This window comes from Mastigoproctus giganteus, chromosome 4 (assembly GCF_048544385.1).
Source record: "Mastigoproctus giganteus isolate SK-2022 chromosome 4, ASM4854438v1, whole genome shotgun sequence".
NCBI classification, from domain to species: domain Eukaryota; kingdom Metazoa; phylum Arthropoda; class Arachnida; order Uropygi; family Thelyphonidae; genus Mastigoproctus; species Mastigoproctus giganteus.
Genome location: NC_143578.1, coordinates 208030317 through 208056187, shown reverse-complemented (window position 1 = coordinate 208056187; position 25871 = coordinate 208030317). Strand labels below are relative to the sequence as shown.

The following is a 25871-nucleotide window of genomic DNA, read 5'->3' as shown; positions in this document are numbered from 1 at the left end:
CTAAAAACCAAATAACAAATAACTCCATATTTGATTTAATATGTTGGTTGCTGGTACTTCTTGTCCATTTGCAGCAATGCCGCAACATTCAAATACTCTTTGATTGATTTTGATTGGATTGTATTACAGGCAGAAATAACTATTTCAACAATCTTTTGGTAAGATGGTCTTTTTCTATATCCTTTTCTAGTAAATTCAGCAGTTTCTTCTCTTACCCAATTATCCCATTCCTTTCTCATAGCAGCTTTGAAACTGGAATTTATGGCAATATCTAGGGGCTGCTTGTAGTGCGTTCTCTTTCCTGGAATTATTACTGCCTTTGAGCCATAATTTTTAAAAAGATATTTTAAAATTCCTTCTTTCTTATGAGTTCCATAAGAATCCCAAATAATTACTGATGGAGTCTTACTAAAATAAGATCCTCTCTCGCAGAAAACAGTATCCATCTATGTCTTGTATTTGTGTCCATTGATCCGCTTTTGTTTACAGCAACAACTGCTTTACTGCTGGGGATTGTTACTTTGGGAATTTTCTTTAAGCCACAAAAAAGAATCATAGGTGGGAGTATGCATCCAACCAATGATATTGTTAAACAGACAGTGTATCGTTTTTTTCTGAACCCTGTATCCGCACCATCAACATTTTTGCTCCCAACAAAGTGGAGAGTGCAATCTCTTGTCATGTCAAAGTAACATGGAGTTTCATCCATATTAAAAACACAATCACTTGTCATTCCTGCTGTAGCGTTATTTATTTGAATTAAGTATTGCTTTACTTGTTCCTGCATTTCCTTTGGATCGCGATTATCCAGTTTTCCGTGATGAGTTATTCTACGTGATCTAATCCGATGTCTCCTTGTCCATCCAAATAAGAACTTGTTGCTTACTTTAAAAGCAGGTGGTATTTTTAGACCAAATTCTGGTGAGAAAATATAGTTTCGCAATCTGTTATAGGTAACTAATCGGTGGTTATTTTGTTCCTTTTTGAAAAATTCAAATAGTTTTTTCTCAATTTCGGGATAAAACGCCTTCCTTCCTGCTCCCTCAAGACGTTTGTGTTTACGTTTTTTAACCAGCTTCAATAATTCTGCTTTCTTGTTGCAACCAGCGGCAAGATTTTTCCTGTCAATGCCTGTTTGTTGCGATGTTGAACTTTGACTTTCCTCCGCTTTTAAACGTGTCACAAACTGTAGTTTTTCCTGGATAGTATAAGATTTTCATTTACTAGACTTTATTTTCCATTTTTAGGGCTAAATATTCTGACAACGAGTAAAGACGCGCAGTTCACATCTATTGCAATGACATCTCGGGCATGCGCAGAGCGCCGATATACGGTATGTTACGAGAAAGCGCGTTATTACAGTCAGTCCTCGTATAACACGTGTTTACACTACACGAATTCGATCATACACGATTTATAAATAGGGGAATATAACACGAACCGAATTTGCTTATGCACGATTTGCCTTTGTATTTACAAGAAATGGCAGTCGAACGCAGAATCACCCCAACCGAACGCAACACAATATGAATGAAAAGAAGATTCTGAAAATATATTTGTTTTTTATATCAGTGAAGGGGAAACATATTTCACCATAATAACGTAAAAACCAACACAATTCCAGGTATCGGTTTAATCGTAAATGCAATTAGATTGAGTTTACTACCAGTTTATAACAGATTCCACTAGCCGAAACGCAACTGGAAATTTTTTTTTATTGTTTTATGGTAGTAACCCCTAGAAATGTGCTTTAGTAAAATGTGAGGTGTTAATAGTGTATCTCTGCCTTTACGGTGTTGTTTATTCAGTTGCTACACACATGCAGCTTTGTTTATGTGTATCAAACGTGCCTCCTCGTTTTGTAATTGTGCTTTATTCCCTAAAAATGAGTAAAATACTTAAAAGGTGTGAAAAGGAAGCGTCCCGGTTTCGACACTACAGATTCGGAGAGAAAAAGAAAAGCAATATCGATAAACAGGCGGACTGGGTCAAAAATTCTTACCCGTGAAAATGTATAGTGGCCTCGTACTATGATTTATGGCCAAAATCACACCGGCCTCCGGTCCACCGGGGTTTCCCCGGTAAAGCTTATGGGCCAGTTCCCCTCTGTCGATAGAGAAAAAAAATATGAAATTGTGAAACGCTTTGAGCGAAATGAAAGACCATTTGATATTGCACATGCTACAAACCTAAATGAGGGAACGCTGAGAATTACAAAGACTGAAGAGAAAATAAAAACAACTTTCATAGCAGGAACAACTCATCCATTAGATTAAGGCACAAAGAATTGGAAGAGATGGAACGGCTATCATCTGTTTGGATAGAAAATCAAACAAAAAACAAGTTTGCTTACGATAGAAGCAAAAGCATTAGCAATATTTTATTACGATTATTTATTGTGTTTGGTAATGTTTTGGTTACAAATGTGTGTTCAATCTTGGGTGGTCGGCACCTAACCCTATTTTTTCCATAGGGCCTATTGTTTATATTGCACGATTTTGCATTGCACGAGGGTTTCTAGGAACACAACTATCGTGCTATACAAGGATTGACTGTATTTGTCCCCAATAAAAGCCCATGGGCTTCTATTTGGAAAACAAAATCCTAATATAGGCCCAGATGGGCCTATATTTGGGTGGGCCTCTTAACGGAAAAACCTGGTACATACCCACAAGGCAAATGAAGATTCTTCAATCTGGAGGAGTTTGACATTAAGGCATGTGTCATTGAAACTAGTAGCAACTCTGTTACCAAAGAAGGCTTGATACAATTATTCCGAGGATTAACAAAATAAACGATTGGAAGCAAGCCTTTCCTCAATTTCTAGGTATACTGCTCGGCAAAATTAAGAAAATATAGAAAACTTGTAACTTGTGCAGCTTGCAATGAAGCGGGACAAAATTTGGTATGGTGGTGTACCATAGAATAATAGTGAAATGAGGAGACAGCAAGAAACTTTGGACTTGTATAAGGGATATTTTTACGAGTTGAATATTTATAAAAAAGATCACATTACAGAAATTGACACAAGATGCTTGAAAATATGGCACATGATCTCCTGCAATGGCTAAACAGGCCTGATAGTGGTAAACCATGTTCTGTATAAGCTTTAAGATTCTGTGGCATCAAATCCCATTCTTCCACCAGCAGAGACCTTAGCTCACCAAATGACCAAGGAGTTGGCTGACTGTACAACACAGCACTCAAGGGTGTCCTACCTATGTTTGATCAGATTTTAAGTCTGGTGATTGTGCTTGGCCGCAACAGTTGTGTGCAACTGCCAACTGCAGTTGCACACAGGGTTCGAGGATCTGTTCTCTATTCCTCTGCACAGTTGCAGTACCCCTATCAAAAATGTGAAGATGGATGCGGTCATTGATCATTATTCCACTCAACATGAGAACAACGCCTCCACCATAAGTGTCTCCTTCTCTGATGTTGGAGGGATGGTACTGCATTGCTTGTTGTCTCCAGATGAAATAATTAATAGATGCTTGCACGATAAAACTATGTTCATCAGAGAACAGAACTATACTCCATTTTTCAGGGTTCCAAGTCATGTAGTAGTAGTAGTAGCAGCAGTGGCATGTGATGCAAGAAAGCAAGTGTATGAGCTTATGCGGCATCAGCCAAAAAGAAACAAAAAAACCACACCATTCCCTCCAAATGCCTGTCCAGTTCCTCCTTAAATTTATTCAACCTATCAACTTCCACAATGACAGATGGAAGACGTAGTCATGGTACCAGTTTTGAGGAGCTCTGTCGTGATTTGGGGTTAATGGGATGCATACCACTGGCTTCCTTGGAGTCCACATGAATTGATCCTTCTTAGCACTGTCCAGTTGGAAATGTGTACTCCTGTATGCAGCAACCTGAAGAGACAGTCAATGACGGGACATCATAGGGATCCTTCCACCTTGCTGTTAGAGCCAGATAGCAGTCCGTGCTGGTTTACATAGCCCTCGGGCAACCTTGGCCAGCTCTACTTGTAATGGTTCCTGTCTCCTGAAACTTCCACAGTGCTGAGATAAGTGTACAACACATTAAGCCAACATGCCTCCTTTGCCTGCAATTGCCTGGCTTCAATTTGGCTAACAGCACACTATCTAAAAGGACAATGACCCACCATCCTGAGTACTGGAGATGTGTCCCACTGATCAAGCCAAATTCGGAAATGAAGTGATGTGGTCAAAACAATGTTTTTATAGGCACAGGTAATTTTCATAATGTGCAGCATTGTAAGGTGGTAGAACGATTCTATTGGATACTTCAAATTTGCATTGTAGGATGCCTATTATATCAAATATTCACCTTTGGAGATACTGTTCACGATAAAATATTCATGAAGAACACTTAGTTCTGTTAATTTTGTCGAGCAGTGTATTTGAATAATGGTTTGCCTTGCTGTGAAACAGTATATTACAGTTTAGTAAGACGGACTCATTAAAGAGTAATTTGAATACAGTTTATTTTTTCTTTTCTCCTCTCTCTCTCTCTCCCCCCCCCCCCCCTCTCTCTCTCTCACACACACATATATACACATCTTGTAGAATTTAGTGTTTCTTTGCAAGACAGCTAGAAATCCCAAATTAGATAATTTTTTTTTTTTTTTTAAACTTGGGATTACTTAATTTGGGTTATTTTTGATAGCTACTAAATGAAACATTTGATGATTTTTTTTATAAATTGCTTAATATTGTATAAAATAACTGAACAGTTTAGTAAAAAAAAATTTTTTTTTTATATATATTTAATGACTGTACTATAATTTGCTTAAGCATTGCAGGATTTATAATTCAGACTTTTTTTTTTGTAAGTTTCAAATAGTCACTAGCAAGTGGTACTAAACTGAATTTGCATTTTACATAAAAGCATCTTTGTACCATAAAAAGGTAAATAATATATTAAAATTCTTATGCTCAACAGATTAAAATTCAGATTACACTTTTTTGACTTGTATATTCTATTCACTTTCCAGAAATTTTTTCACAGATGAGGTTATGGGTTTAGTAGCAGTATATTAATTATTCTAATTGCTAATGTTATATTTATGGAATAATTTTATTATCTTTAGATTAAGCATAATATATAATATAAAAATAACTTTTCATTGCATCATATGAAATTTACTTCCATAAGAGAGGTGAAAGATTTGGATTGGTTTTAATTTGGATCTAAAGAGGGCTTATATGGCTGGGCTTACTAATTGCACTAGTGACATTTCGACAAAAATTCAAAGGAAATCTTGAAAGAAATTATGTAACTTAAAAAGTTACATGCCTGTGTTTTAGGATGAACGTTGGAAAAATTGGGCTCAACAAGGACGACCAGCTGCTCCATTAGGAACGGATATTCAGCGACCCTGGCAACCACCTCAACAGCAGCGTGTCCCATTTGATTATAGAGGACCCCCTTCTCAACCTCCTGGAGGTCCATTTGCTCCTCCTCATATGCGCCTCGGTCCTGTACCACCTCCACCACCACAGCAGGTATCTTGTAAATTTTTGTCCCAGGTAGTGTCTGTAAGAGTTTTATCGAAAAGGCGAAGGCTAAATAATATATATACAATGTGATTTGTTTTAATTGTGAAAGCAGTAGGACTTTTAATGCTACCTTTAGTGGCTCTCGGTGCTAATTCAAAATTTGTATTCTGGCGTCACAAATTTTGTCCAGCATTACTCCTCCCCCTACCCTTTCCCTTTCCACTGTTCATATTTTAATAATAATAAAAAAAAATTCTATAACAAAATACATTTGTATTGTTATAAAACTTTCTAATAAATGAAATAAAACTTTATACCAAAAACAATGACAGAAATTTAAAAATACTTCTGGGATTTTCTCTACGCTACTTCAACCTCCAACTTGCACTAATCAACATCTTAATGGTAATTTAGAATATTTTCATTATTCAAAATGTGTAAAACTCAAAGTTTTGTCTTAAGTTTCCTTAAGAATTCTTTTAAGACAGTTTGTCAAAGCAATATGTTCTCTTGATCTCTCTCTCCCCCCTTTATTATTTAATCGATTAGTCTGAAAAATATACTAGGAAAGATGTATATTGAATGACAGTAGCATACATTCTCCTTTGAATATTGTAGAATGTAGCTATGTGCTGTTTTCATTTTGCTACTTCCTTTGTATGTTAGTTAAGGATTTCTGTAATATATGCAGAAATATCTTTAAAATCCATGTTGAATTGATAACTTCTTGCTTTACTGTTTAAATTGGATACAGAGTTTTTGCTCTAACTCGTTGTAACCTTTTTTCCTTCCGATTTTTTATAAACTTTGAATTTGTTCATTCCATTAAATCCAATTAAAAATACATATGTTTTCCGAATTTATTGTCAGTGAAGGGGGAACATTACATGGTTCACGATTTCCTGTATAATTGAAAACCTAAGGAACAATATCACCTTAGAAGTGAGCATTTTTTGAAATATAAAAGCAACACATTCCTACATTAGCCCACTTGAGTACTTCGAACACTTCATTTTGATAACTCTCAAGGTACATGCTTGATGTTTGTTGACTGACATAATTAGCCCCCCCCCCCAGATTTAACTATGCTCATTTAAAAAATTCTCTCTTTTTCCCCTCTCTGATGATTTGTGAAGTTTTTGTTATCCAGTGATTTTTTTCCCCCCGCTCTCCTCCTCCATTATATATTTATATATATATTTCACTCCTGCTATTTACCAATAGAGATTTTTTGACTTGTTTCTGGTTTTCCAGTTAGTTTAATTTTATTACATTGAAATGTAACTAATTTACTGTATGCATCACTATTTATTAAACAAATGTTTGAATTTCAGAACATAAAATAGGTAACATTTGATTCTACTTGCACAACTTGAAAAATTTCCTGTTTCTGACTTACTATTTTCCAATTTACCAATACCAACAACAACAACCAAACTTAAACCTCCACCTTTCTCCTGAGATCTACAATTGATTTTTTTCCCTCTTCCTATTAATCAGAAAGTTGATACCTTCTCAGAAACATGAAAAAATAAATTGAAAATGCTCAAAATGACTTTGCCAGCTATTCAGAATAGCTCCATGAACCTAGATGATGTAGTTCATGATCTACATCCTGGTGTCCACTGCTCTAAGCTATATTGTAACATCAGACTCACCCTCACTATTATTATATTTTGACATTATAGTGGATGTGGATTTAAAATAATTCTGTTTGAATATAACTCTACATGTATACATAACAGAATGATAGGATTAGCTACGTTGAAAATTAAGTGAATGAATTTTCTGTATACTTACACGTTATAATGAACAATTTAATCCTTAGAAGGAAAAATATATATATATTAAGTAATGAATTGTAATCTAGAAGTTCATGAGCAAAATTCAGAAATGGTAAATGATTCTTGTTTTTGATGAATAGTGTATTACCTGCCTATCAGTATGATGATTTAGTAATAAGAGAATGACTGAAACTTTGATTGTTGGTTTATTTAATATGGAACCATTCCCAATAGGCCTGTCACTATGGAAGAAAGGAAAACTAGAATAAAAGTTTTTTTTTTTTTGTTTCGTTTTAAAAACCTTGACTGTCTACACAGAATGAAGTTAATTCTGTTGCAAGTTTTGGTGATTGAGGTCCTTTAAGAAATGATTGTATTGATATTCATGTGCTCTTCTGCTTGCAGATATCTGGTAACACACACACACACACACACACACACACACACACACACACACACACACACACACACACACACGTGTGTGTGTGTGGCCACATAATGGGGAAGCACAATTAAGAGAACACACACACACACACACGTGTGTGTGTGTGTTCTCTTAATTGTGCTTCCCCATTATGCCTTCATCTTTCTTAGTAAAGGTAGTCATTGTGGTATCATTGATGTGTGTGTGGTCTTTTGGGTATCTCAGATCACAACTTGGTGATGGTCTCTTCCCCAATAAATCCTTACCCTCGTGGCCATTCCCAACCTTATGTCGGTTGGCATTACAAGGATGCAAAATGGGATGAACTGCGAAATCTCTTCATCTTTTCCTTGGATGACTGTTTCAAATCTTGTGATATCAACTCTTCAACCCAATCTTCTATTGTTTTGTTGACCTTTACTTTAAGGCCTGATGTAGCCTAGTGATCAGGAGCGCGAGTGCAGTGCCACACGCTCTTTGAGTGGACCGGGGTTCAAGCCCATGACTGCTGGATACGATTAATGTTTGTATTGGTTGGTTTATTGTAAACTCCACTGACCTGGTTTTGTGCCAGAGTATAAACAAGAACATTACTATGGTCAAATTTCATTGTTGAGAATGTAACCTTGTTTTTAACATTGTCTCTGGGAAATAAATACCTGCTTTGAGTTTTTGCTTTATGAGTGCATGCTAGGAACAAATTAATTCATAAAGTCAGGAACTACCTGTAATTGTTCTCTAAACCTGTGCTCCTCAGCTTATTCCTGTTCTGTGTCGCCATTTTTCATTTTCATATTCCACAGGTGTTTTCCCTTCTGCTTGGAAATTTGCTCACATCCATCCAGTTCCTAAAAAAGGGGTGACATCTCTCTCATCCAATTTTTATCCCATAGCACTTACTTCTGCTCTTTCTAAAATAATGGAGAAATCTATTAACCGGCAATCTTAAACCATCTAGAAACCTTCCATCTGATCAATGATCGCCAGTATGGAGTCCGCTAGTGACGATCCACTGGTGATATACCTGCTTATCATACCCATCTATGAACAAATTCAGTGGAAAAGTTAGCCGACCGGGCTAGCCGGGTGGGTAAAGTGCCTGCCTGGCAACCCAAAGGTCGCGGGTTCGATTCCTGCCTCAGGCTTGGATCAAAGTACTGCAAAAGCCTTGGGAGGTGCATTATGGCCACAGAAGCCGATGTGCCAACAACTACCAAAAAAAAAAAAAAAAAAAAAAGTGGAAAAGTTTGTTAAACTCAAGCAGTTGCTCTTGACGTTTCAAAGGCTTTTGGTTGTTTGGCATAAAGGGTCTTTTAAACGAGCTTCCATCTTCATGACCCACTGATACTAGCTCTTTGTTATGTCAGGGTACTTATGTCTTACCTGGGAGGATGTGGAGGTTGTTAATTTGCCATTTTCTATTCTGCGTTTGTTAGCTTTTGGATTTACACATGTTATTTTGATTCATGTTTTTGGTTAACATAATAGTAATTGGGTAATTTCTTTTAAGTTGTATTGGCCATGAAGGATTGACTGGCACTTCCCCCCCCCCTTTGTTTTTTGTTTGATTTCTTGATGTATACATCAAGTTCTATATAATAGTATTTAGAACTGAAATGATCATAGTGTGCCATAATTTGAGTATTTAAATTATTATTATCTGACCATACCTCTCCAATTTTAAAATTCAGTGATGCAGATTGAAGGTCAACATAATATTTAAATGAGTATAATACATAATACTCATTATCACTAAAATTTATTTAATAATTTTACTTTTTATATTGCATGATTACTGGATTGAATGCCAACTGCTGGTTATGGTTCAGTTTTTTTAACTATTAACTTAATTAGATATCTTCTGGAGAAATTAAATTTCCCTCACAATGCATTAGTAAATAAGCATTGCATCTAACATGAGACATTAATAAATTATTAGTAAGAGACAGTACTTTGAACAGTGTTAATTAGATAAGGCTATTAATTAGCAAAACAACTCAGAATATAGTATTATCATTATTAGGAAATTAAAATGAATTTTTTAGGATATGAACACTGGATATTACACTGTTGCAGTTGTGATACTTCCCTGCTTAACTTTATAGTGAATTAATAACACCAAAGGTATGTCTGTTGCTTCCTTCTGAGATGAGAAATTGAAGCTTACTTTCCATAGATTTCCTAGTCATGTAGCTGATGTCCAACTAACAAAGAACAGAAAAAGTAAAACAAAGGAACTGGGAAATGTGAACTGTTAGAGTAGTGATATCTGTTATTTTTGGGTGGCCTCTTGTCTTTTTGAATCCAATAAAAGAAACCAGGAAAGAGCATTATTTATTTTGAAATTAAGTTTAATTTTTCACCTCGGAGGATGGCATATAGAGTAGTAGAAAAATGCAAGACGCCTTATAGTGTTGTTATTAATCTCTCTAAAGTTTTATTTCAAAATTAAATAGCCTTTTAATGCAGTCAATTTTCTTTCTAACAGTAGGACTTTATTATATTAATTGGAGAATTTGCTTTACATTTTATATAACCATTACTATAACATTCGTTTATTAGGATTTGTGTGCAAACCTACACAATAAAATTGTATTGTGTAAATTTACAAAGCTTTGACTTTGCAAAGATTTGATCCCTGAAAATCCTTTCCAGTGACAAACTTGCATGTGGCAAGATTAAAACATTATAACAAAAATAGGGTCAGTAAGCTTATGTTGCAAATGACTCTATGGCTGCCCCATAAATATGCTTTTCCTAAACTAAATTATAATGATTCAGATTAAAGAAAGTTAATGTAAATGACATTTTAAGCACCTTAAATTAGTGATAAATCTTTATTTAACTTTGATTCTCAGATGACATGCATTTACAGTCGAATCTCGTTAATACAAAGTTCAAGGGACCTAAATTTTCACGTTTTGTAATAACAAGGTACCCAAAATTGTACCTTTTTTTTGGTACATATTGTATATCTAAGACTAATAGTAACAAAATTAAATTAATTTAAATTAATAAAATAAAAACAAAAGCCTCGTCTAACAATACAGTAATAGGAATAACATTTTTTAAAGATTTTATTTTATTTATGGCACCTCCGTAGCCAGGTGGGCAGGAGCAGTAGTGCATAGTACACGCTTCTCGAGTAGACCGGGGTTCGAGCCCGTACCCACCAAATACGGAGGATGCGGTAGGTCAGGGAATGACCACTGCATATTCCCAGCCCAGATAAAGGGTGAGGGTTGGCGTCAGGAAGGGCATCCAGCAGTAAAAATCGCATGCCAAAACAATAAAAACGCTGACCCCATATAATAATGGGAAAAGACGAGGACAAAAAAAATATATATATATTTTATTTTATTTGTAAGATAAAATAATAATAATAATAATAAAAAAACAATTAACGGAAATGGATATATATAATATTTTAGTATAACAGTAAAAAGAATTACAATCTTAATATAAAAGGAGACATACAAACCATTAACTTTTTAATAAATTAAAAAGCACAGACATTATCAAATGCAATAGTTGTTTTTTTTTATCAATGTTACTGCAGGCCAACAGATTCTCCTATGTTCAATACATTTTGGGCAACTTTTTTAGGTGGTAGTATGTGCTCCTCTTCACTTTCGCTGTCACTGGTAACAAAAACAGCATCGTTTTGTTTGATATCCAGCAGCTCTTCTGGTGTTGGCGTTGCAGTGGTAGCAACTTCACCATCCACCTTCACAAATTTTCAAATTCGCCAACAAAATCCATACGCTCCCTCACTGTTGCTACCACATTCTTCTGCTGGACCATGTTTTTCAATGATATTCTGTCCAAAGCCACTCTTTCTGAAGTAGAAAATACTTGATGCAATACTGTCCCAAGCAATAACAAGATTACGGATAGCATCTAAGACATTTCAATTCGGCTGCAAATTGTTCCCTCCTATGTTGTGGATCAAGTACCTTATCAGACAGGCTCTATATACTTGCTCTTGAGATTATAAGTAATGCCTTGATCCAGTGGTTGCATTAAACTGGTGGTATGGGGGGGGTTAAAAACAACAGCATTTGTCAACATTTGTATTTGTCAACTTAGCATCTCGGCAGAATGTGTTGTACAACGATCTAGAATCATCAAAATGTTACTTTTTTTCTCAAGCTATTCTTCTGTCCACTTTTGATAACCGACTGAAAAATTTTGAGTGTAAGCGAAGCACTTCTATTGGCCTCATAAGCACAGGGAAGTTGGTTAACTGCTTTAAAACACCTTGGCTTGAAAAACTTAGCAATCACAAGAGGGTGTAGTTTTGTACTCTGTTTTGTCATCTGAATTGTAACAGAACAGTGTCTTTTTTACTAAATTTTCCACCATGACAAGACTCTCCTCGAACAGCAAATTATAAAATAAACCTGTCTCGTCAAGATTAAAATTTCCTTTGCCTCATTTTTCAAGAATGGACCGTACAGAAGACAAACCAGTCTGCAGCCTTTTCTTTGTCGACTAATCCAGTCTCACTACAAACATTTTGCGAAACCAAGTTATTTCTGTCTTTAAATTTTTGGAGCCAGCCATTGCTGCATTTGAAGTCGCTAATTCCTTGTTGCTGAGCTGGATAATTTGTCTTTTCTTGCAAAATCGGACCTGATATTAGCAAATTAGATGCACACATTTATTGGTACCACTCAGTTTTGTTTCAAGCTCCTTGTGGTTTGCACCACATTCGTTTCCTGTTTTCCATCGCTGCTCCAGTGTCACACACTTCTTCAAGCCTTTTTTGGTTTTCAGTATTGTTAATAAAGTAGGTAAAGGGATGTTGTTATTCCTTTGCAATATCCGTTTTGTTTCTTTCCATCCTATCTATCAGTCTCTTGTATAATTTTTTGTTTAATTTCCAGGTTTAATTCTGTCAGTTTACATTTTGTCACCATAACACTGCTAGATGAGGTTTAATATAAACAAATTTAAATTAATTTAAAGACAAGTTCCAAAAAAGACCACCATCAGCTCAGATAAAATGACACAAAAATTAGATTGCTGTATACAGTAGCAAAAAGACTTTGAACCCTGGTAATGATTGCAACTGACCTTATTCCCTTGGAGAGTGAGGGAGTGCATGTAAACAACTTAGAAAAACTTTTTATTCTTATGTTAATTTAACAACTCAACCTTCAGAAAGATGTTTTTGAGTGCACTTGACGTTGTAGCTACCATAAACTGCTTTTGTTTACACAAAACTAATTTTCTAACAAGTCAGTGCCATCCTTTGGGAAATAGGGAGCCCTGTGGCCAGAGACAATAATAGGGAGAATAATAGGACAGCACTGTCAAGATTTGTATTAAACGTACAAAATGACAGTATTTCTTTCTCATGGGGTGAAAAAGAACTTTGTAATACATAATAACCAAATTTTGTAATAAACAAATGTATTTACACAGAAAAGCCTATCCTTTCGCGGGGGAATGGTATGTGCTTCATATAAACGAGCACTTTACGAGTTTGTATTAACGAGATTTTACTGTATGTTGAAATGTCTATGGTGGCAAATAAATTGGGGGAGTTTACACTCCACCCATACTGAAATCTTGGGTATTTCGATCATATCCAAAAAAATTAATTGCATATGTGGGGCTTAATGTTGTTTGTACTTTTTGAAGGCCAGTGCATGATGGCTGAACCTTCTCAACCTATAGAAAGAAGGCATGATGACCAATTGGTTTTCTTTAATTGGTCTCTTTGCAGATAGTTTTAGGGGCTTAATGCATCATTTCTGATGTTTGAATAGTCAGAAATGGAAATAATGGATTGATCCATGGTTTCATCGGTTAGGTTTGAATTGATGACCATTAATTTGTGCACATTTTCTAGAGCTATCCTCATTTTCTATCCTGTACCTTTCCTCGCTTCATTACATCTGGACAGTGCTGCCAGCTCTTGGTCTAGAAGTACAGTGCTCCATGTGACATCAAATCTGTCACGATGCAGTGATTTGCCAAACAAGAATTCAAAAGACCACTTTTTTTTTTCTCCTGCTGTTCTCATTTCCCTCATCATCCTGTATCAAGTTTAGAGACCACTTTAATACTAAAACAATTTAACTAAAATTTCAAATGAAATTTTGCATGTTCAAATAATCATTTCTGAAATTAGCATTAGAAGAGGCATATGATGCAAGAAAGCAAGTTATGTAGCATCAGCCAAAAAAAACCACTCCCATTTTACCCATCCATTTACTCCAAATATTTGTCTAGTTCTGCCTTTAACTTATTTAAGTTGTTGACCTCCCCTACAACAGATGAAAGTATGTATGTTCCAAAAATAAATCACCTGCTGGCTAAAGATGAATTTCTGTACATCTATTCTACAATTGTCTTTCTTTAATTTGCATTTGTTCCCTCAGATGAGCAAGAGGTAGAATCCCATTAGCATTGAGCTTGCTCAGCACATTCAACACCTCAATTAGATCACCTTGCAATCACCATTGTAAATAAAATAAATACTTTTTATTATACAAAATAGACATTGAACAGTTGCCATACAAGTCGTTCATAGCAAGAAGGCCAGAGCATAAAGCTTAGGGGGGGTGGGAATGTTCTGTTTATGCCCTGGTGCAATCACTAGGTCAGGCATTGAGAGCTAATTATTTTGACAGTGAATACAATTAATAACCATATTAGCACTCAAATGGGCTTAAACCACAGTCCATTTGAATGTATATTTTAATGCACTTTCACACTTGGCTATGGCTTGTTTATTGAAATTGTCTAATTTTTATTTTAATATTTGTTTATATGTACGTGGCAATTAACAATTGCAGTTTGCAACAAGCCTTTCTTTGTGATGTGTGTTAGTATTAAATTTCACAACTAATACAACTTAAATCTACCGAGATTCACTATCCTGAATTCAAATGTCGTGTGTTATACTGCTATATTAAATCAATATGGTAATATGCAATACAAGCAGATTTTGCTAATATTTCGGGATATGGAATGAAATGTGACCAACTATGTTTGAAGTTTAACACAAGATCAGGTGGTTGTGAAGGCGTGATGAAGGATGTAGTTGATACTGTTATAATAATATCAGTATTGGTAAATGATGCAAGAAAGAAAGCTTATGAACCATCATAAAAAAAATTCCTACATCTACTGTCCATGACTTCCAATAATTTGTCTTGCTTTTATTCAAACTACCCTCTACAATAAGAACAGACAGTAGGTTTTTAAACAATCAATCACCCTCTGGCTGAAGGCAACCCTATGTGTAGTCTGAGTAAAAGGAAGCATGCTATCAGCTTTGAGCTTGCTAAAGTATGAAATACTTCAATCAGATGACATTGAATGTGCTTAGTCACCAGACACTGCAATTTGCATAACTGAAGCCATTTTTTTTTTTTTTTTTTTTTTTGTTTTGTTAAGACCACCCTTTTGTTCTCATTACCATTATTCTTTTGGTCTACAGCCTTCCTAAAGTGAGACCTCCAGATGTTTGCAGTATTCAAGATGCTGCTCCTGTACAATGGAATAATCACCTCCTAATCCCTTCTATCAAAGTTCCTGTATATCATGACAAAACCCCCATGAGCTGTCCTGGCAGCTTGTCTGCATTTCTCAGAGAACTTCTGACTGCTTAATTTATGACCCGAGGTCTTTCATTTTCCACTGCCCTGAGAGTAGTACCACACAGTTGGTAAATCAATCTGGGATTACTGATACACATATGCATTTGTCAATTATAAATTTCAATTGCCACTTCTCAGCCCATCTGCCTAAATTTTCTAGACCTTGATGCAGTAGAATATTTACATTACTGTGAATAACTATCCTGCCAATGCAAACTTAGACATTAAACCTGATTTACTTTCATCGGCATCATTCATAAATACAGAAAACAGTGAGCCCAGCACTGAAATCTGAGGTACTCCATTAATAACATTAGTTACAAAGAGCAGTGTCCATTGATTACCACTGTCTTTTCCCACTCAACCATCCCTATATTCATAGCAGTAACCCTTAATGCCAAACTGCTGTTATATAGTTTTTTATATGCAAGTGTTCAAAGCTTTCCAGAAATCCAAATATATGATATTAGAATTATATTTTTTGCATCTAGCTCCTCTGTTACTGCATCATAGTATCCAAGAAGGTTGGTCAGACATGATCGACCTTAACAAACATATTCTGTGACTGCAGTGTAATTTTGTTTGTCTAGATATTCTTGCGTTACTTCTTTAACCTGTGATTCTATTATTTTCACAGCAGCATATGTTAAATCTAACAAGTCTAATTATTCATGATTTCCTCTGCATTCCCTTAGCATGAATTGTTCAGGAGGCTTCCATCCTGCAGTGGGTTGATAATGGCTGCAACAGTATCAGAGGCCTTTAGTGTCATTAACAACCCTGCCAACCTTTGTATTGTCTGCAAACTTGGACATTAAGCTTGATGTACCGTCATCCGTATCATATATAAATAGAAAAAACAACAGTGGACCCAACACCGAACCCTGAGGGACTCCACTAATAACATTAGTCCACGAAGAGCAGTGACCAGTTATCACTTTGTCTTCACCCACTCAACCATCCCTTTATCCCTAGCAGCAATTGGCTTCCAATGCCACACTGCTCCAATTTGTGCAGCAGTCTTCCATGTGCAACAGTATCAGAGGCCTTTTTAAGATCCAAATATATGATATCAAAGTTATTCTTTGTATCCAGTTCCTTTGTGACTACATCATAGTATCCAATCAAATTAGTCAGACAAGACTTCCCCTTAACAAATCCATGCTGTGTCTGAGCTATAACTGAAGTCTTGTCTAGATGATCCTGCAATGCTTCTTTAACCAGTGCCTCCATTAATTTCCCTGGAACAGAAGTTAAACTAACAGGTATGTAATTACCTGTGTCTCTGTTTGTGGATTGGGGACACATTTGCACATCTCCAGTCCATGGGTACCTCCCCCGAGTCCAGGAAGCTCTCATAATTATGACGCTGAGGGTAGTAATAGTAGTAGTAGTGACATGTGATGCAAGAAAGCGAGCAAGTGTATGAGCTCATGCAGCATTGGCCAAAAAAAAAAAAAAAAAAAAACACACCATTCCCTCCAAATGCCTGTCCAGTTCCTCCTTAAATTAATTTAATCTATCAACTTCCACGACAGATGGAAGTTTGTTCCAGCAATTAACCACACGCTGGCTAAAGGCAAATTTCTGCACATCTATTCTACATCTGTCTTTTCTTAATTTGAATTTATGCCCCCTTAGGTTCGTAATCTGAACAAGTGGAAGGATCCCATCAGAATTCAGCGTGCTCAACTCATTCAAGGCCTTATACACTTCAATCAGATCACCACGCAGGTGCCTAGTCTCCAGCCACTGCAATTTGCAGAACTTAATCCTCTTGGTAAGAGGATCAATTCATTCCCCTCACCAATCTTGTTAATGAGGGGAATGAATACATCCTTCCTAAAATGAGGCCTCCAGACCTGAATGCAGTACTCAAGGTGCTGCCTGACCATTGCAGAGGGACAATCACCTTCTCCCTGCTAGAAAAATTCCTATATATCATTGACAAAACCCCATAACCTGTCTGGCAGCCTGTCTGCATTGCTCAGAAAACTTCATATCTGACTGCACAATTACTCCCAGGTCTTCTTCATTTTCTACCACCTTAAGTGTAGTGCCACACAGGTGGAACGTTTCTCTGGGGTTACTTCTACCCATATGCAGTATTTTGCGTTTTTCAAGGTTAAACTTCAGTTGCCACTTCTTAGTCCATCTGCCCAAATTATCTAGATCCTGTTACTGACATTAACAACCCTGCCAACCTTTGTATCATCTGCAAACTTCGACACTAAGCCTGATACACCTTCATCAGTATCATTGATAAATATACAAAACAACAGTGGACCCAACACTGTACCCTGTGGGACTCCACTAATAACATTAGTCCACGAAGAGCAGCACCCATTGATTACCACCCTCTGTCTTCTCCCAGAGAAGATCCTTTTATCAACCATCCTTTTATCCTTTGTAGCAACTTACCTTAATACCATTCTGCTCCAATTTGTACAATAGTCTTCCATGTGCAACAGTGTCAAAAGCTTTCCTGAAATCCAAATATATGATATCAAAATTATTTTTTGCATCCAGTTCCTTTGTAACCACATCATAATATGTTATCAAATCTGTCAGAAAAGACTTTCCCTTAACAAACCCAGGCTGTGTCTGAATTATTGCTGCAGTCTTGTCTAGATGATCCAGTAATGCATCTTTAACCAGTGACTCCATTATTTTACCCGGAGCAGAAGTTAAACTAACTGGTCTGTAATTACTCGTGTTACCCTTCAATCCCCCTTTGTGAATTGGGGATATATTTGCACATCTCCAGTCTGTGGGACCTCCCCCGAGTCCAAGGATGGTCTCATAATTATGGCTAAGGGGTTGCTTAGTTGCTTTGCCGCCTCCTTTAATATAACTGGATAGATCCCATCCATGCCAGGTGCCTTTCTTATGTTTAACTTCAATTCTCCTTCACTTTGCTCCCAGTTATTACAAAATAATTAAGCACCCTGCTACAATTTGATAACCTTCTGCCATTTTCAAACCTTAATAACTGCTCATGTGTGAATGTAGATGAAAAATACTCATTCAGTTTGTTTGCTATCTGAGCAGGATCATCAACAGCCGAATCATCAATATCCAGTGGACCTACTTCCTTTGCTGCCTCCATTAATATAACTGGATAGATTCTATCCACCCCAGGTGCCTTTCTTATGTTTATCTTCTACAATTTCTCCTCCCCTTTATTCTCAGTTATTACAAGATTATCTAGCTTACTGCCAGAGTTGAATACACCCCTAGCATTCCCCTCCCTGAATAACTCCTCATGTGTGAATGTAGATGGAAAATATTAATTTAGTTTGTTAACTGCCTGAGCAGGATCATTAACAGTTGAACCATCGATATCAAGTGGACCAATCTGATTCATCCCCTTCCCTCTAGAGTTTACATAAGTAAAGAACTCTTTGCTGTTTTTGTTTGCATCCTTTGCTAAAGATTTCTCGTAATCTGCTTTCGCCTGCCTAACCTCCTTTGTAACTTGGTTACAGACCAGCTTATATCTGTCATAGGCTTCTGTGTCACATGCTAATTTATTTGTATCCCATGCATTTTTCTTCTCTGTCACATATCTAATTAATTCATCTGACATCCATTTAGGCCTAAATCTTGAACAATATTTCTTTGTTGGTATGAAATGCCTAGTAGTTTCCAAGATTAATTCTTTGAATGCTTCCCATTTTGAATTTGTTGTTGGTAACATCATCAGTTGGTTCCACTGTGTAGAATTTAAATACTGTCTCAGACTACCGTAGTCACCTTTATGAAAGCAAAAACCCTTCCCTTTACCCTTGATGGTAGTTACCTCTTTGAGTAAATCCCACTTCAGCACACTGATCATTGCCACCTAGTGGTTCCTTTCTCTGCAGATTCTTGATGCATGATGAGGAATCACTATTGATAATCAGATCAAGAGTATTACTCCCTCTAGTTGCCTCCCGAACATACTGCTGTAGAAAACAATAATCCAATAAACAATCATTAGTGACTTGACTGTATTCTACCTTATATCTATCATAGACTTCCATGATATTTTGCTGATAATTTGTATGCATTCCATGCATATTTCTTCTTTACCACCAGTCCCATTTGTTCATATGATATCCATTTAGGTCTACGCTTTGGACAACACTTCTTAATTGGTATGAAAAGCCTAGTAGCTTCTATGATTACTATTCTAAATAGTTTCCATCTAGAATTCTATTATAATGAGTAGCAGCCTAGAGAGCAAGTTGCTGGGGACTTGAAGAGCTGCTAGGAGTCAGCATGGAACAAGTAAATACATGGGCTGTGTTAGGATAACTAAGAATAAGAACAGATGCATGTATACTTGCATGTACACTAATGCTAGAAGTATAGTAAATAAAATGGATGAATTTGAAGTGCTGATCAAGACATCAAAGGCAGATATTGTTGTGATATCAGAGACAAGGGGTCACACAGTGCAGAATTGGAATTTGGGGAGTACAATGTGTACAGAAAGGACAGGCAGGGTAGGAAGAGAGACATGGGGTTATGCTGTTACTTGAGAAACACAATCTATGGAGGTGCATCCAGTTGACATGTGTGGACAGTGCAATGTTGAGTCTGTTTGGTATGTCATGAACACTATGAAAGGGAAAATGAGAGTAGGGGTATGTTATAGGCCTAATGACTGAGTACAATGAGCCATTGTGCAGAGAAATAGAAAATGCCAGTAAATCAGAATGTCTTGTAATGGGGTATTCTAACTTTCCAGATATTGACTGGAACTTGTGGGTTCATTACACACATGCTAGCAATAGCAAGACTTTTCTGGATTTATTGGAGGATTGTTTTCCACAGCAATATGTTCGAAAGGCCACCAGAGGGAGTAATACTCTTGATCTGATTATCAGCAGTGATTATTCATGCATTAAGAATTTGGAGATAAAGGAACCACTGGGTGACAGTGATTACAGCTACTGATGTTAGATTTACTTAAAGATGTAGCTATCATCAAGGGTAGTAGTAGTAGTGACATGTGATGCAAGAAAGCAAGTGTATGAGCTTATGCAGCATTAGCCAAAAAAAAAAAATCACACCATTCCCTCCAAATGCCTGTCCAGTTCCTCCTTAAATTTATTTAACCTATAAACTTCCACAATGACAAATGGAAGTTTGTTCCAGCAATTAACCACCCGCTGGCTAAAGGCAAATTTCCGCATATCTATCTTTTAATTTGAATTTATGCCCCCTTAGGTTTGTAATCTGAACAAGTGGAAGGATCCCATCAGAATTCAGCATGCTCAAACCACAGGTGCCTAGTCTCCAGCCACTGCAATTTGCAGAACTTAAGCCTCTATTGGTAAGACGATCCCTTCATTCCCCTCACCAATCTTGTTGCCCTTCTCTGTACATGCTCAAGCAGATCTACAACCTTCCTAAAATGAGGCCTCCAGACCTGTACGCAGTACTGAAGGTGTGGACTGACCATTGCCTTATACAGAGGGGCAATCACCTCCTTTTCCCGGCTAGCAAAATTCCTATATATCATTGACAAAACCCCATGACCTGCCCTGGCAGCCTGTCTGCTTTGCTCAGAAAACTTCATATCTGACTGCACAATTACTCCCACTTTTTTTTCATTTTCTACCACCTTAAGTATTGTACCACACAATGGTATGTTTTGCTGGGGTTACTTCTACCCATATGCAGTACTTTGCATAAAGTAAAGGGAAGGGTTTTTGCTTTCGTAAAGGCGACTACAGTGGTCTCATACAGTTTTTAAATTCTATACAGTGGGATCAACTGATGATATTAACAACAGTGAATTGTAAATGGGAAGCTTTCAGGGACTTATGGATGTCAGATGAATTAATGCGGCTCGTGGCAGAATAGAAAAACGCATGGTTTGCATATAAATTATCAGGCAACAGAGAAGCCTATGGCAGATATAAGCTAGTCTGTAATCAAGTCACAAAGGAGGTTAGGCAGGCAAATCAGATTACGAGAAGTCTTTGGCAAAGGATGCAAAGAAAAACAGCAAAGAGTTCCTTATGTAAACTCTAGAAGGAAGGGGATGAATCAGATTGGTCCACTTAACATAAATGGTTTGACTATTGACGATCCTGCTGAAGTAGCTGATAAACTGAATGAGTATTTTGCATCTCCATTTACACACGAGGAATTCTGTAAGGAAGGGGGAGCACAGATGTTTATTAAACTCTAACTGGGAGCTAAATGAGTTTGTAATAACAAAGAGAAAGTGGAGGAGAAATTGTTGAAGTTAAACAAAGAAACCTGGGGCAGATGGAATCTATCCAGTTATAATGGAGGCAGCAAGGGAAGTAAGTAAACCCTTGGCCATAATTATGGGAGTATCCTTTGAGTCAGCGAAGGTCCTCATGGACTGGAGATGTGCATATATATCCGCAATTCAAAATGGGGGGGGGGGATTCAAAGGGTGACAAATAATTATAGACCTGTTAATTTAACTTGTATTCTGGGGAATATAATGGAGTCACTGGTAAAGGAGGTGATACAGGATCACGTAGACAAGACAACAGTAATAGTTCAGACACAGCAGGAGTTTGTAAAGGGGAAGTCTAGTCTGTCCAATTTGATTGGATACTATGACGTGGTCCCAAAGGAACTGGATGCAAAAAAATAATTTTGATATCGTATACTTGGATTTAAGGACACCTTTTGATACTATTGCACATGGAAGACTGCTGTACAAATTAGAGCGTTATGGCATTAATGGCAAGTTACTTAATGGATAAAGGGATGGTTGAGTGGGAGACAGCAGAGAGTCGTAATAAATGGACACTGCTCTGTGTGGACTAATGTTATTAGCGGAGTCCCCAGGCTTCAGTGCTTGGCTCATTATTGTTTTGTTTATTTATCGATGAAGGTATATCAGGCTTAATGGCCAAGTTTGCAGATGATACAAAGATTGTCAGGGTTGTTAATGACAGTAAAGACAGTATGCTGCTGCAACAGGATCTAGAAAATTTAAGAAGATGGGATGAGAAGTGGCAACTGAAGTTTAACATTGACAAATGCAAAGTACTCCATGTGGGTAGCAGTAACCCAAGGGAAATGTATCAAGTGTGTGGTATTACACTCAGGGAGATGGAGAATGAAAAAGACCTGGGGTTAGTTGTGCAGTCAGATATGAAGTTCTCTGAGTAGTACAGACTGGCTGCCAGAGCAGATCATGGAGTTTTGTCAATGATGTATAGGAATTTTGCTAGCCGAGACAAGGAGGTGATTATCTCTTTGTATACGGCAATGGTCAGGCCACAGTTGAGTACTGTATACAGGTCTGGAGGCATCATTTTAGGAAGGATGTAGAGTTGCTAGAGTGAATACAGAGAAGGGCAACAAGATTGGTGAGAGGAACAAAGGGATTCACTTACGAAGAAAGGCTTAAGTCCTACAAGTGATCTGATCGAGATGAATAAGGCCTTGAATGATTTGAGCAGGCTCAGTGCTAATGGAATACTTGTACTTGCTCAGATTAATGACCCGAGAGAGCATAGATTCAAATTGAGGAAAAACAGTTGTAGAAAAGAAGTGCAGAAATTTGCCTTTAACCACCTGGTACTTGATTGCTGGAACAGACTTCCATCTGTTGTGGAAGCCGATAGTTTAAATAAATTTAAGGCTGAACTAGACAAACATTTGGGGTGACCGGATGTGTGAAATGGGAAGGGTTTTTTTTTTTTTTTTTCTCCTGATGCTGTATATGCCTCTGCTAATGCTAATTTGATGTTGGTAACATCAGTTGGCCCCACTACGTCGAATTTAGAAAGTGTCTCAGACCACTGTAATCATCCTAGATAAAGCCAAAGCTATTCACTTTATTCCTGACAGTGGATTGTCTTTAAGTAAATCCCTCATCAGTACACTGATCACCACCATCTATGGATCATTTGCCTGTAGATTCTTAATGCATGAAGAATCCCTGTTGATAATCAGATCAACAGTATTACTTTCTGTTTTTGTCTCTTTCTAACACGCTTCTGTAGAAAATAGTGATCCAGTAAATTCAGAGAACTCTTGCTATTGTATGAGTAACCAACCTCCAAGTTCCAGTCATTATGCGGAGGCGCCTCCATAGCCAGGTGGGCAGGAGCAGCAGTGCATAGCACAAGCTTCTTGATTTGACCGGGGTTCGAGCCCGTGACCTCCAAATACCGAGGATGCGGAAAAGTTGGAATGACCACCGCATATCCCCGGAGAAATATGGCCTTAGTTGGTAATGCTCCTAAAATCCAAATAACAATAACAGTATGTGGAAAGATAAAATCAGCATTATAAGATATTCTAATTTTCTGGCCTATAACACACTTCTAGTCTCATTTTTGTTTTCCCAGTTCTAATGTCACACCAAACTGGCTCAACATCGAACAACTAGATGCATTGCTTTATATTTAATATGCTTCCTAATTAAGAGCATAACCCCCCCCTCAACACACACCCTCCTTTTTTTTCCCCCTCTCTCGGGGTTTTTTTTTTTTTGGCCCTTCCTGGAAAGTCTAGGCTTTCCAGGGAGGTTTACATGACTGTACTTCATATGGGAAAGGACGGGCAATGTAGGGACCTTGGTTTACCAATGCAAAAGGCCAGATGGACATCAGACCAACACTACACTACACAGACTACATTATAGTCTACACTTTTCTGGTCTTTACAAAGTTTGTTTTGTGTCAAAAAAGATCATCATGGAGTTCGGGAACCCTGCGGCCATGAAACCTGTACCGCTATACACTGTCTTTTCTATACGTTATTTACTTCCCATTTGCAAATTCTGCATACCTTGTCTCTGAGTGACACCACATTTGCCGATATCCCTACAAAGGTTGTATTTGATAACTTAACCATTACTTCAAATTAATCAAATTTATTTACTATGCTCCTAACATTAGCATGCATGCAGCTGATTTTAATTGAAGTTACACTAACAGTGTCCATATATTCAATTGTTCCATGATGACTCACAGTTGGACCTCAAATCCCTGACACCATACTTTTGAGGCTGCTGCAGTTTTCCAATAAACGTATTAAAAGAATCACTTTCGCCTCTGCCCGCATCTATAGTTACTCTGCCAGTCTGTGCCCCCCCCCCCCCCCCCACAATAGTGTATTTCAACCCACCTATGAATTTATAGCATCAGCAAATATTCTTGCTTTCCTTCCATTTAAGTGGGTGGGATACACCCCTATGAAAACAGTCTTTTCTGTTAACAAGTACAGAATGTGCAGAGAAAAACTCCTCCATGATATTTTTATAGTCTGTCTCTGGCCAAATTGATTGAAGCTCTCACACATATGCCCACTCTTATCTCATAGAACTGAATAAAATTGCAGACACTTTCAGTTTGAATCCTAAATCATGACTCTTTCCCAACATTGCTCTACAGTTTTTCAATCTAAATTTGACATGTAGCACACAAGAACTGGTTTTACAGTTGGTCTTGCAAACATCAGCTATAGTATTAAGTGTAACTCTCTTTTAGGAATAAAAGAAATAATTTCATAAAAGACACTTTACCACATGAAATATTTAATATCATTTATTTGGCCTCCGTAGCCGAGTGGTCTGGAGCGGGAGTGCAATAGCACACACTCTTTGAGTAGACTGGGGTTCAAGCCCCTGACAGCTGAATACGGTCAATCTGCCAACCCACAGGCACCTCCGTAGCCAGGTGGGAAGGAGCAGCAGTGTGTAGCACACGCTTCTTCATTAGACCGCGGTTCGAGCCCGTCACCACCAAATACGGAGGATGCGGAAAGGTCAGGGAATGACCATCGAATATCCCGGAGCAATATGGCCTTAGTTGCTAATGCTCCTAAAAACCAAATAACAAACTACCAAACAAACCTCCAACCTGCACTGAACCAGCGTGGCAGATTATGGTCCATTTCTCTCAGCATGAATTGTTGAGGAGGCTTCCATTCTGCAGTGGGTTGATAATAGCTGCACTTTACTTTTTTACCTTTATTTGTATGAAAGGAGATTGACACCATTATCTCTTCTGAATTTTGGTTTTAGAAGGCTGTAAATTAATCTCAAAATCTAGGCCCAAAGATTGATTTCAATATACAAAGCTTAAATGTAGCCACTTTTTATTTAGTTATTAGGTCTGTTTGGGTCTAGTTGTATCTATTTGTCCCTTCACATTAATAAATTAATCAGTAGTATATCCATGTAATGTCCTCAAGTTTAATTGAATAATTTGAGAAATTGAACAAACTGGAGCAGTGTGGTATTAAGGGCAAGTTGCTGCTATGGATAAAGGGATGGTTGAGTGGGAGGAGACAGAGTGGTAATCAGTGGATATTATCTTGGAAGCTACTAGGCTTTACATTCCAACTAAGAAATATTTTTAAGGTTTGGGCCAACTGAGCTAGCCGTGTGGGTAAAGTGCCTGCCTAGCAACCCAAAAGGTCGCGGGTTCGATTCCCGCCTCGGGCTTGTATCAAAGTAGTGCAAAAACCTTGGGAGGTGCATTACGACCACAGAAGCCTATGTGCCAACAACTACCAAAAAAAAAAAAGAAAAAAAAAAGGGCCTAAATGGATGTCAGATAAACTGATG

General features: G+C 37.3%; 1 protein-coding gene across 4 annotated transcripts in view; it reads left to right on the top strand.

Annotated features, from left to right (window-relative positions):
- Positions 1-25871, top strand: part of LOC150087353 (uncharacterized) — a 521069-nt gene that overhangs the window by 183912 nt on the left and 311286 nt on the right. For 3 of the 4 annotated variants that reach the window (XM_090371150.1, XM_090371149.1, XM_090371148.1), the window contains exon 11: positions 5292-5489. The exons of the other annotated variant lie outside the window; for it this stretch is intronic. In XM_090371150.1, the coding sequence (XP_090227276.1) occupies positions 5292-5489 (198 nt within the window). The remainder of the gene's footprint in view (positions 1-5291; positions 5490-25871) is intronic. 4 annotated transcript variants of the gene reach the window in all.